Raw genomic sequence first — 12,748 nt, 5'->3', positions numbered from 1 at the left:
GCATGAACACTTTTTTTTGTGCTTAATTTATGTCTACGCGTATCTCTGCAAAGCATCTTGTTATAACAAATTATGAGTTCGGAGACTTGCGATAATCATCTTACATAGTCTTTTTGTCTGTGTTTACTTGCACCTATTTTACAACAGCTCATTAAAATTCTCTCTCAATTTTCATTGAGATCATGACTCTGAATGTCCGCACTCCTGCAGTTATTGTAAATTGGTGTAAGTACCTTCCATAAATCTTAATGTGTTTTTATTCCTCAATCCATTGAACATAATGAAGTCCCATACCTAAAATTTACCTCCATTTGATTATCTTTCATCATAGGGTTTGCATAAAAATAATTTATTTATATTTTAGCTCCATATTATGATGTTAGTGCCTTTTGTATGTACATTTATTTTAATAAAGTATTTTTTTAAAAATTTCAAGAATGTTATTACTCACCTACTCTGAGGTTTTTAAATCTAATAATAACTCTGCCTAGGAATTTCATAAATGGACAACAAGACAGGGTATGAAATTACACCACGCAAATATGTATCTGCAGCAATTTCCTAATTTTTTTTTTTTTTTTTTTTTTTTTTTTTTTTTTTCGTTATCTGCTCACTATAAATCTCAGATGCTGTACTGATTGAGTACATTTATAGATTTGAATTCATTCAGATTCACGTTGGAATGTAGAATAAAGTGGACGCACTGAAAATTTTTAAAGTAAATTCGTAGATGAGAAAATATTGGTTCCTGACTGGTTCTTCTCTATGTAGATTCACACTTTCCTCTCACCATAAACCAGAGCCTACTTGAGTCAAACGGAGCACTGAACTAATTTCGGTACATTTTACCTATGATGAAATAATTTTCCAATGCACTGACCTTTTTTTTTGACAAGATTAAAGGTACCTTTTTCAAAAGGGGAAAGGAACAGGTGTGAAATTATACACTCTAATTATACCTATGCCTGACATACCGGTGGATTTCAATCCTTAATTTGACCTACGTTGATCATGGTTTTTTTTTTTTTTTTTTTTTTTTTTTTTTTTTTTTTTTTTTTTTTTGTGAGCGGTAAGTTTGAATTACTTGTTTTATAATGTAAACTATCTAAACTCACTGCTTCACACTCAGTGAAGTCTAATCCAACTTTTTTCTTCGAAAAATCGTAACGCCCGAGAGTAATACCACTATTCGACCGCGCAGGAGCTCGTATTGCCTACAGTGGAAACTGAAGGCAAAGTGACAGGAAGGTAAATCACATCTCCGCCCCACGCTTGGTGAGTTATTCTGGGTTTTTTCTTCGAGCAGTCTTGATATTTGAGAGAGATACATACCACGACCACGACCACGTGGGAGCTCGTATTGCCTACACTGAAAACTGAAGGCGAACTGACCGTGAGCTGAAATCGCCGTTCCAACTTCCAAGCTCGGTAACACCATTGCCGACGATTAGTCGTAACCTCTATGAGGGGGATACCATCAACATCTCCGTAAAAATTTTCTCCCGTGAATTAATGTCCCTTTTCGCAGATCCAAACGCATATACCATACCTACCTGAGGTTTCGTCGCACTATCAATTATATACCTAAGGTTCGTGTAAGAAACTTTTAGGAGCTTGACCCATCGTAGATTCTCCACTAAACTTAATGGCAATGTACCTATACTTACTCCTACTTTTTTGAGGGTGAAGCCTCTGAATTTTCCGCTGTTTTTTTTTTGGGGGGGGGGGGGGCAGTAAAATTTTAACGAGCGAAAAGTGGGATCCACTAGTAGGTAAGTAGTGCTGGATACAATTAATTTTATGCCATAAATTGTCACAGCTGTACAATTTTCAGGGGCTACGTATGCAACCTGCAACAAATAATTAAAAAATAATGAAGAACTTGGAAGTTCGACTCATTTTTTTTTTTTTTTTTTTTTTTTTTCGATGTTGACTTTTTGATCCTAGCGTTCTTAGACCTCCTGATTGTTGGCTACAATTTTAAATTTTGTGAGTTATCATTTCATGAAAAAAAAAAGGATAAGTTTTGTGCGTCCCTGTCGAAGTCTGTGACGCGCATTTGCGAGGATAGCCGTGCGCTGATGAATTGTCTATTGAATTGGAATGGAGACGTACTTAATTTGCCCATTAGCACAAATGAGGGACTTGGAGGACAAGGCGCATACCTAAGTGCAGTTTTTGCTATCTCGAGAAATGCATGTTTGAAGTTTCGAAATTAAATTGATCCTTTCGGCGGACAGTAAGTTCAAACTGACTTTTTGATGCTTAAAAACTGGAATTCGGAAGCGAATTTTTCCCAGAAAATGCTTTAAGACGAAGAATGTTTTACTTGAAATCATTATTATCTCAATTTTTTCAAAAACTGCACTTATGCGCCTTGTCCTCTAATTTTAAGTCTCTTAAATGTAATGAAAACGCATGGAATCATCACCCATCTAACTGGGACCATGGCAATCCATTGACCCATGGTTCCATGTATGGATCCATGCTTCCATGTATCCATATGGGAACAGAACCCATACCTATTCATTATCGAAGTCATTGGCATTTAGTCAGTGAATCTCAACACTAATTGTGCTTCAGAGTTCGCTTAGATAAAAATCCCAGCTGTGTCATGATGAAGCGGAGTTGCAAATTACATCTACTTCTCTTGCTCTTCCCTAGCTGTGGCTAGAGTACCTGTATAGGGAGAGTATGGACAGATCTGAAACTCCGAAAGTCCATCAGGCCTTCACCGATGCCTCCGTGAATAAAGTTAGGGCCCAAAAGGGCAGCCAACCTATGAATTTCGAATGTTCAGAGCGATTTACAAATACAATTGTTACGAACCGTCGTTTAGAAAGCATGTATTTGGCTTACTTTTTGCATAAATTTACTTATTTTTGAGAAAAAACGCTCATTCATGTACATCCTTAGCCATCTTGGTTAGAATCGAAATCTGTAGGCTGGCAGTGAAATTTTGGGTGTTAGAAGTTGCTCAGAAGGGTGGCTGCACTTTTGGGCCCTCAGCCCTCCATGAACCGATCTGTCCATACTCTCCCTATACAGGTAGGTACTCTACCTGTGGCCACTGATGGAGTTACCGAAGAATAGGGTCTTTCGCTCCCCTCTCCCTTTTTTTGATTTAACCAGAATTATTAACAATAAATCTTGTTTCCTAGTTTTACCGTTTATTTAATAATTTACTTGATATGAAACTAAGTTTTCGCAATGCAGAGTATGAATTTTTCAACAACTAAAATGGTAATTAATCGTGCGATACAAACTCAATCAGCGTCGGATGAATTAAATATAATTTAGTTGTCGCCTGCGCTACCTGGCGGTCAAATTTTGAACTACAAGGAGCCCGCAGCTTCACTCCCCTCCCCTCGATAGTCCCGCGCCACTCAGTCTGGCGAGCTCGACCGACTTTCTTTTATCTAAGCCGCCACCGACCCAAGTTCCTCGCTGGCGCCTGGCGCCTCGAGGATTTGGTTTCGGCTATTGTTTTCTTCTTCCTATCTTGACCCTTTCAGTCAGTAGACCACCCAAGTGGCACTCTACTCTCTTGAACTCTCTACTCTTGAACATTAGGTTTTGGACACTATCCTTCATGCGATTCTCACGTTTAATACATCTATCCTTACTGATTTTTCACGAGGAACTCGAATCTGACATTAGTTGTTTAGTTTAACGTATCATACTTCATCTAATGCTATAATCTTGCGACAGTATTGGGGCACTTCTAAAATAACGGATTGAAGTTCGCGACATAGGGAACTACATTCTTATCAGAGCGCATTATTCAACAACGGGTAGGTCAAAACATTTCAGTTTTGGTTGGCAAGACGTGCTGTAGTAATGATAAGTATTCAATTGAATAATAATTCACCAACGGCTCAATTGAATTTTGCGCCAGTGAAGGTCGTGAGTAGTCAGACAGTTTTGGATTTTGAAAATATGCCAGTATATCTAAAGTTTTAATTCGTGCCTCCCCCCCCCCCCCCCCAAATAAAAAATCTAGGTTTTTTTTATAGAAAAATGAAAACCTTAAAACTTTAAATTTGGGACTTTACGCGCAATTTAAAACTTACCAAAATTATATCCGGGGGAGTTCAAAGACGTAAAACAGAACGGTACCAAGGGATCTTCGGCTTTCATGAGGCGAAACTTTTCTGAAGAAAAGGTAGGGATCTCAAAAAAGTTTACCTTTGGGGTACCGCCGCGCCTCCCCAATAAGTTATTACTATGACAACCTCCTCGTCCCTAGTGAATAATGTAAGGTCAATTGAAGCGCCAAATCATACGGAATATTGAAGATGAAGGTGCCAAACCATCTATCCTGATTTTTTTCTCATTAACTAATGTTGTGAACACCGAAAAAAATAATATGCTGTTTTAGCATCTAGGATGTCAAAAATGTGTCTGGTGATCCCAAGATGCTGCCTTTACTGTCCCCGCAGTTAATTTTACATCCTGTGAATGCAAATTCAACTGCGGGAGCAGTAAAGGCAGCATCTTGGGATCACCAGACATATTTTTGACATCTTAGATGCCAAAACAGCATATTATTTTTTTCAGTGTATGGTGTACGCTGCGTAGAATTTAGACCCGAAATCATGTTTTGGATGCTTATTATTTTATGTAAAAGATCATTCATTAGATAGAACAACCGGAACTGATTTTACTTTGTGCAAAAACGTATAAAACGCTCAAATGCACTGACGCGACGAATCAGTCTTCATAAATTCCCATCTCAACAGGATGCTAATTGAAAGGCCAGTTTTTCTAATTAACGATCAAAAACAAGCGCTCATTTCCCCCCTTGAATATTCTTGTTGCTAATCCATAAGAGTTAGCCCATTTAATTCTGAAACGACTGAAGCGCCATAAACTGAAAGGACCTCTGCTTTCTGTACCCATCACAACTTTCAGAGCTCATGTGTGTTTTGGTATTTCGGATTTTTAAAATATAAAGGAATCGACCATTCAATTGAACCAGCGTGTTGATTGCTGGCGTATTCAGCGAGTGCACAATAAGAAGCGTAGATGCAACCGCTACTGGAACCAAAATTTCCATAAAGCGTGTAAAAAATGACAAGCCTGCGGCACAGATGAAGAGTAAGGAAATGACTGAAAAGTCACGCATATTCTCTCCCTCATCTGACAAATGACGGATTTCACACGGATTTAAGATCCGTGGTTAATCCAAAGAATATTAAGATAATGCAGGCTCATAAGCATCAAGAGAGTGAGCAGAGTTGCAATTTTATTTTATTCTTTTTAGCAAAAGAAAGGTTTTTTTTTTTTTTTTTTTTTTAAAAAAATTAACTTCATCCCTAAATTAAATAAAGTAAAATTTGCGATATGTTTACTTTCATTTCAACGTTTCATAACGCTCCATGGAGCCCCTCTAATCAAGAAAATCTTGACGCTGACCCAAATCAGACATTTCCTCAATAAAATTTTATTTTTTAAAAAAAGAAAAAAAATTGCATTCTCTAATCATTGAGCGGATCAGGATGTTTAATATTGAAACAACGTAAAAGTATTGTAGAAAAAATGGCGAGAGGTTTTTGTACTCCTTTTTTCCCTTCTTTTTGATCCTTGGTGCCGTTTCCTCATAACAGTTGAAAAATGATGAAGCAAACTTTAATAACCCCCAAAAATATTCTGAAATCGGCTTTTAACATTTCGTTTAGAAATTCTCCTCTCGCAAATCCTGAAAATGTCTGGTAAAAGAAACCCACGGACCCACCCCAAAATTTCAAATACAAGGACAACAATAGCCCTCTACTGGAAAAATTGGATCATTTTTCAAGGAAAACGGCAACTCTGATTGTGGGTGACAATAATGAAGAATTCTGTTTTCCGCAAGATTAAGTAAGCGATGGTGTGCAAACAGGATAAACTCACTTGAAAACCGGTCAGTTCTGAATCACAAGCCGAAGTTCTGGAGCAGATTCAAGCAAAAAACGTCGGAAAATAGGGCAAGGTAGTAGTAATCGGTATACCTCGATAGACTGAAAACGGCAAAATAAGTCTCAATAATTTTGTATCATCTCGCGCAAGGAAGTATCAGGAGATTTCAAAACTTGACGTGCACAGAGCATTTTAATGTTAGATATCGATAAATTGGGAATCGGAGGAAAACACACCGTTAAAGTTCTTTATCGCCAGTTCCAAATTTGACAAGAGCTCATTTCAAACAAATGACCAAAGTACCTGGGCAAAAATTCCAACTGAACCACCATGACCACCATGACTTGATACCATTTGTAACTTATTTAAGTACGATCTGAACAACTTCCGCCTAGAGTGACAAAAATTGCAAACTTTTAAGTCAAAAGTACAGCAGTGGCGTGGCGTGATTTGCGATATATCGATTGATCTTTCATTTAAACCTACGGAAAAGGATCGATAAACAGGGTGTTCGCAGCGAACAAATTAATGATCGATTCTTTACCATAGCTTCAAATGGGGGGAGTATCGATAGATCGCAAATCACGCCACGCCACTGAAGTGCAGAATTTCATGTTTCTGAGTACGGAATCAGAGTTGCAAAATGAAATTCTATTTCAATGAAAAGTGAAATTCCATTTCGCATGAAAAGTCAACGATTTTTAAGGGCTCCGTATGTAAACCGTAACAATCATCCGAGAAATCATTAAGAAACTGCAAGAGTTATGGTTTTTTTTTCTTTTTTTCAAAATTTCCAATTTAAAATTGTACTGTTCTTAGGCGTTCTATGGTATATTTGGTCCATTTCAGTAGTTTAAAAAAATTCATTGAATAAAATAATTGTAAGAAATTTCATTTCACGGTGCATCTTTGGTACGCAACGGAATACGGTTTTAACATACACACCGCAAACCTATTAGACCTAGTGTAGCGGAAATGAGCCCAATATTTTTGGCTATTTCAGTAAAAAACATACCTCTGCACCTGAAATTCTTACGTAGATGGATGCTTCTAAAACGTGTGCAGGTATCTCTTTCTCATTCTTTTCACTCTTTTCATTTTAATTTTTATTTTTTTAAATTTTATTTTTTGTAATTTTTTTTGTATTTTTATTTTTTTATTTCCATTTCAATTTTTTGGCCTCAGGCACCTATTCGGTTCTTTTGCTCCTTTCTGCCAAACTCGGCCCCATTGTGCTATGCTCTCAGCCATAACGAGGATATTGCCATCCCACCGAGCGGAACGCGACCGGCGCGTTGTGGGGGAAATCCACCGCGGTACACCTCTGCCCCCCTCGTCCATAGCACCTCCTCCTTGTACCTCCTCTTCTCCTCTCCTCACGCCCTTCACCCATCCACCTTTCTAGTTCCTTTCCCGCTCAACAGAGTACACTATCTAATGCCAATAATATTCTCTAGGTTTACTGAAAATTCCCCTAATAATGATTTTAAATTTTTTTCAGGAATGGACAATTTTTTATAGATTATTTTTTTCGGCGTTTTTTGAAATTAAATTCATGAAAACGGGACGTATAAGTGTCGCACCATACCGTCTGGAAAGTGCGCTTCCTATAAGCTGTCGTTGGGCTGGTAAGGACGGCATGGGTTGGAAACGCATCCTACGGTATCGCTTCTCGGCCTTAATGGCTAAGATCAAAGTGTAGTATCTGTTCTTATCAGCTTAATATCTGATACGGTCCGCACTGCGGACCCAGTATATTAAACTTATTTTTGGAAACAGGCGAAGTGTCAGGGGCTTGCTCCACCTTTGCCACGGATCGGCCCGGTATTGCAGTACCGCCGGGATCGGTCCAATAATATATCTCATCACCCAAAGCAATCAAAACACAGTAAGAAAATTACAGAGGCAGTAGCATATTATTGAGGACTAGCGTGAAATTGTTATCATAAATAATAACCTTTCTTCGGAGTAATTAAGAGGTTAAGTTTTCTAATTTAGGCAGGATCAGATTTGGTCATTTAATGTTTCGTTTTCGGTAATTTCTCCTAACTCCCTTTCATATTTTAATTTTCTTTTTTTTTTACAATTTTTTTTTCGAGTACTTTACTTTACACATCGCTCATTTAAACTTTTTATTTTTATTTTTTACTTTTCAACTTTTATTTTAACTTTTTTTTTTTCCATTTTATTCTTATTTTAAATTCATCGGTTTATTTTTCTCTGTATTTTTACGTACTTTTTTTTATGAAGTCTTTATTTTCATTTTTTTGCTGCTTTAAACGTTTTTAATTTTTTTTCGAGACACATTCTTTTTTTTCTTTTTCAAATACGACAGAAGCTTAAGCTAAAAGCGAAAGTAGCTTCCAAGTTCAACGCTCCTGGCCTGAGAGCCGGGATAAAAACGGACTCGAGGTTCACAAGCTGTATGGGTTGCCTCACCCATCCCGGGAGGCTATAAGGTTTCATTTACAGATCCCGTACCACACTTACGTCTAATTAGCTTCCGGTTGGTGTCTTTTCTTCGACAAAATTAAAATTTTTAGAGAAATTCAGGGGCGATTTAATCTAAAATTGTGAAAATTTCGAGGCAAAATATACATAATTTTCCTCAAAAAACAAACATCGGAATGCCGGGGGGGGGGGGGGGGGGGGATTTTTACAAGCATCGAATGTTCTGCGGCTTATTCCCTCAGCACAGCCGCTCAAGTTGCATGTAGGGGCTCAAAAATCCTGCACTCTACATCTGGATCTAGCTCATGAGGAGAGATCACAAAAAACCAGAGAGTTAAAAAACCGGGGGGATTTCGCTTCACTCCGCGCGGGTTTCCCCTGCCCCGTGGGGAAATTCAATGAAATTGAACCTGATTATTGCGGTGATCAATTATTATTAGTTCGGTTACCTGTGTGGCAGCGCGAGACTTCCAAAGCGCGAACTTGACCTCGGTAGCGGAGTTGTTTGGAAGACTCGCCAGGTAGCGCTTGTGCGGCGCGTTTTCTTCGGCCGCTTATTATAACATTTTAATTCGCTTAGTTAACATCTGCGTACTGATTTAGGAAGTATGCGGACCGGCGCGACCACCTCGTGACTCGAAACGTGGTTTTGTTGAGGTTATGTGCGTGACGTGATCATGTTCGCCACCGAATCCGTCCCTGTCGTTCAATGTTTCGTACGTAGCAGACATGCTTACCGTGCTTGTGTGGTTGTTAAGTGAGTGTTGTTGAGTTTTTTCACCCCCGCAATCTCAATTTTTGAGAAAGATGGATGCCTCAATTTCAAGGATTCCCTCCGACCAGCATGAGTACCTTCATACTTTGGTGAGTTTTTTCCCCCATTCCCCCCAAAATTCCTTGGGTCCCAGTCAAAGGGACGTAACTTAATTCAAAGGTTGGAAAAGTGACTAAAAAACACACAATTTTTTTTACATAAATGCGAGTGTGCAATCACTTCCAAAATTGTACTAACTTTTGCGAGAGGAATTATTGCCTGTGAAAAATTCTGTGAAAAATGCCCAACAGTTTCCTGAAACAAATACTTAAAATTATCCCCATGAAAATTTTGCAACATTTAAATGAAGTCACGTAATTTTTTTTGGAAAACTGCGAGGTGGATCGACTCGTTGCCGCTCGCGACAAAAAATTCAACGTAGGGGGCAATTTTTTTCGAAGACAAACAATTCAGCTTTGTCGATCACTGGTATCGTGAAGAATAGTTTGGGGGATTCGGTTCGTTTTTGAGCCAACAGATTAAAAAAAAAATAAAAATGAAATTTTCTTCAAAAATGAAAAAAAGGGGCAGATATTTTGAGACCTCACATCGGAGTTCAGTAATCAATATATAAACAGATAAGACTCCTTTTTTCTTCGGAAAATTTTGAATTCTTATTTTTCTCGCAGAATCCGATGAATTTTGTAAAAACACTGATAAAGTTAGAGGTTGAGGCCTCAATCCAAGGAGCATCATTTTTCTCTACTTGGCACTAGCGATTAGAAGCGCAAAAAACTGTCAAATAGAAACGAAAGAACGCATAATAAAAGCTGCAGATAAGGAGTAATTATTCAGAGCATACACCTAAACTATGCTTTTGCATCCTAGTTTTTAATTAATTTTTCTCTCCTTCTGATTTAAGTAAAAGAAAACCTAATGCGAATTCGGGCAGTTCGGAATTCAATTGGACTGCATTGAGTAGAAAGGAACCAAGCCACATCAGCTATTGCCAAATTTAATCGTGCAATTGAATTTTTTACATGAAAACGGCTGTGCGTATTTTTGTACAAAGAGTGAATTTTCTGTAGAGTACGAAAAATTCCTTGAAATTTTCAAAGGAACCCGCTCATACGCTCTCTTGTAAAAAATTAAATTTCCCAGTAAAATTTATCAAAAGCTGATGTGGTTTGGTTCTTTTCACTGGAAAAAAAAACACACATTGGATCTATAGTCCAGAATCTTGAAAACATTGACCAAAAAAAGGACTCTTGATTCAATCAGATTTAAGCTTAAATCAAGAACCAAGTCTCTTGATTTGAGCGGATTTCCTTTTGATTTGAGCTTAAATCTGATTGAATCAAGAGTCCTTTTTCTTGTCTATGTTTTCAAGAGTCTGGACTCTAGATACAATGTGTTTTTTTTCCAGTGTTCTGCTAAACGCGGTCCAATTGTGCATGCCGCAGTGATCTGAGAAAAGAATAAACGGAAACAGTGAATTTGCAATGTAGCGAATGTTACTTATCGTTATTGGACTTTTGCCATGAGCGGGACAAGTGCATGATCAGTTAGGTGTCGGATCCAGGTGCTAAAGAACTGGTTTTTTTTATGGATCCTGTGCGTCCTGGGTCCCAGCTCGTGGTTTCATCCAGTGGCGTGGCGTGAATTTCGATATGTCGATTGTTATGCCATTTAAACCTATGGTAAAGAATCGATTATTAAGGTGTTCGCTGCGAACACCCTATTCATCGATCCTTTTCCATAGGTTTAAATGGTGTGACAATCGATACATCGCGAAGCAACCGCCACTGGTTTCGTCGCGAGTGCCCGCGATGGTTGGATACCCCGACTAATTTCGTAAGCCAACAACGCTCCTCTGTTCGAATTTTAATCAACACCTACTTATTGTTGGTTGTTGAAAAGCGTTGTTCTGATAAGTGCAGGCTATCGGAATCCGACGCGATGTAGCAGTGGGTGAAGAAACTTTGATTACAGCCACGTTTTATCGTGAACGCTCGCATTGAACTGGTCGAATACGGTTGGTTACATGCTGCATGCATTGCTGTATGACGAGCGGAGAAAGCACGTCTTGTACGAGGAAAAAACTCAAAAAAATTGAAGAAAACTAGTCACAAGCTTGCAAGAAAATTTGAATTTTATCAGAAAGATGCGCAGAGAGGGACGTATATAATATATAATGCATGAAGGAATTGGGGGGTTCACTGGAAAAAAAAAACACATTGGATCTAGAGTCCAGACTTTTGAAAACATCGACAAGAAAAAATACTCTTTATTCAATCGGATTTTTGCTTTTATCAAAACGAAATCCGCTTAAATTAAGAGGCTTGGTTCTTGATATAAGCTAGATTCTGATTGAATCAAGAGTACTTTTTCTTGTCGATGTTTTTAAGAGTCTGGACTCTAGATCCAATGTGTTTTTTTTCCTGTGTTGTTATTTCTTTTCTTTTTTTTGAAAATCTAGAAATCATCCTTTACTCCAAACCTAAAACCTAATTTAATTTTTTTTTTTTTCAAAGAAAAAAACAAAAATTGGAATTCCAAAACCAGGCAAACATTTCTTACTTATTTGCAAAACAAAGAGGATTTTCTAGCAGATTTGGTATCTTATAACTAGAGAAACATGAAGGGATTACGTAAAAGAGAGTTCCATCGCGTTTATCAGAAATTAATCAAGAGCTGGCATTGTAATTTCGCTGAATTTGCTCATTTTTCTATTTTTATTTGAGTGGAGGAGGATTTTTAGCTATAATATGATTATAAAGTTGATATTTTTATAAAACAGCAAAAAGTGACCTCTAACGGGAAACGATTAAAAAAATTGCATTTCTTTGAGGAGCTGTTTTTCACCTTTTTGTTGAGGGAATAAGACTTTCCAGAGTCTTAGGTGCACCGCAAATTACTTTTGGTTCTATTCGGATGAGCCGTGACCAATAAAATCTAGTTTTGACATTGATCGATCGAAGTGATTTATTTTGATTCAAAATGAGGTACCTGGAAGAAAAAGAAAACATGTCATAAAAATCAAATCTGAGCCATTAGGAATAACGAAGTAAAACATTAGGCGAGAACACAATTCAACGGAGTGAATGTTCCCATAATACGCTTATTTACCAATATCGCCATGGCCGGGTCATTTATCGCTTATTCGTGCAATTTCTACCAACTGACACTTCGCGAGCTCAATTTTTCAGCGCAGTTAGAAAGTCATGACTTTAAAACAATGAAACTTTATTTTTATCATTTATTAGTTGCACAACCACCACAAACCATGCAATGGTCATTTTTGCACTCTCTTTGTTTCTAGTGTCAATGGAAACATTCTCATGACATTCAAGAGGATTACCTAATTTCGTAAAAAAAAATGTCGTGCAGGTTTTTGTTCTGAAATTGACTTGATTTATCGCTTGGTAGGTAGATTACCCGAGAGGTGCCCAATGATGTTTTTGTACCTACGAGAACCGGTGAATATTCCCCGTGGAAAAAAAAAAAAAAAAAACAGTATGAAAGGACTTACGGTGGATTTGATAACGATTTTATGACCGTTGGTTGGATTATCATTTCAACAATAGCTCATTCAATCCAAGCTGGTATAGAGATCTAAAAGCGACGTTGTCGGCGAGATAA

General features: G+C 37.8%; 1 protein-coding gene and 1 non-coding gene across 2 annotated transcripts in view; both read left to right on the top strand.

Annotated features, from left to right (window-relative positions):
- The first annotated feature begins 7,565 nt into the window (after nt 1–7,565).
- On the top strand, nt 7,566–7,759 carry LOC140224350 (U2 spliceosomal RNA). The gene has a single exon (XR_011899649.1). It is a non-coding gene; the product is annotated as a U2 spliceosomal RNA (small nuclear RNA).
- A 1,128-nt stretch (nt 7,760–8,887) lies between these two features.
- ClC-a (chloride channel protein 2) overlaps nt 8,888–12,748 on the top strand; it is an 81,203-nt gene continuing 77,342 nt past the window's right edge. The window contains exon 1 of the mRNA XM_072297969.1: nt 8,888–9,216. Coding sequence (XP_072154070.1) covers nt 9,160–9,216 — 57 coding nt within the window. The 5' untranslated portion in view covers nt 8,888–9,159. The remainder of the gene's footprint in view (nt 9,217–12,748) is intronic.

This window comes from Bemisia tabaci, chromosome 3, assembly GCF_918797505.1.
Source record: "Bemisia tabaci chromosome 3, PGI_BMITA_v3".
NCBI lineage: Eukaryota > Metazoa > Arthropoda > Insecta > Hemiptera > Aleyrodidae > Bemisia > Bemisia tabaci.
This window is presented reverse-complemented; position numbering and strand designations above follow the sequence as displayed.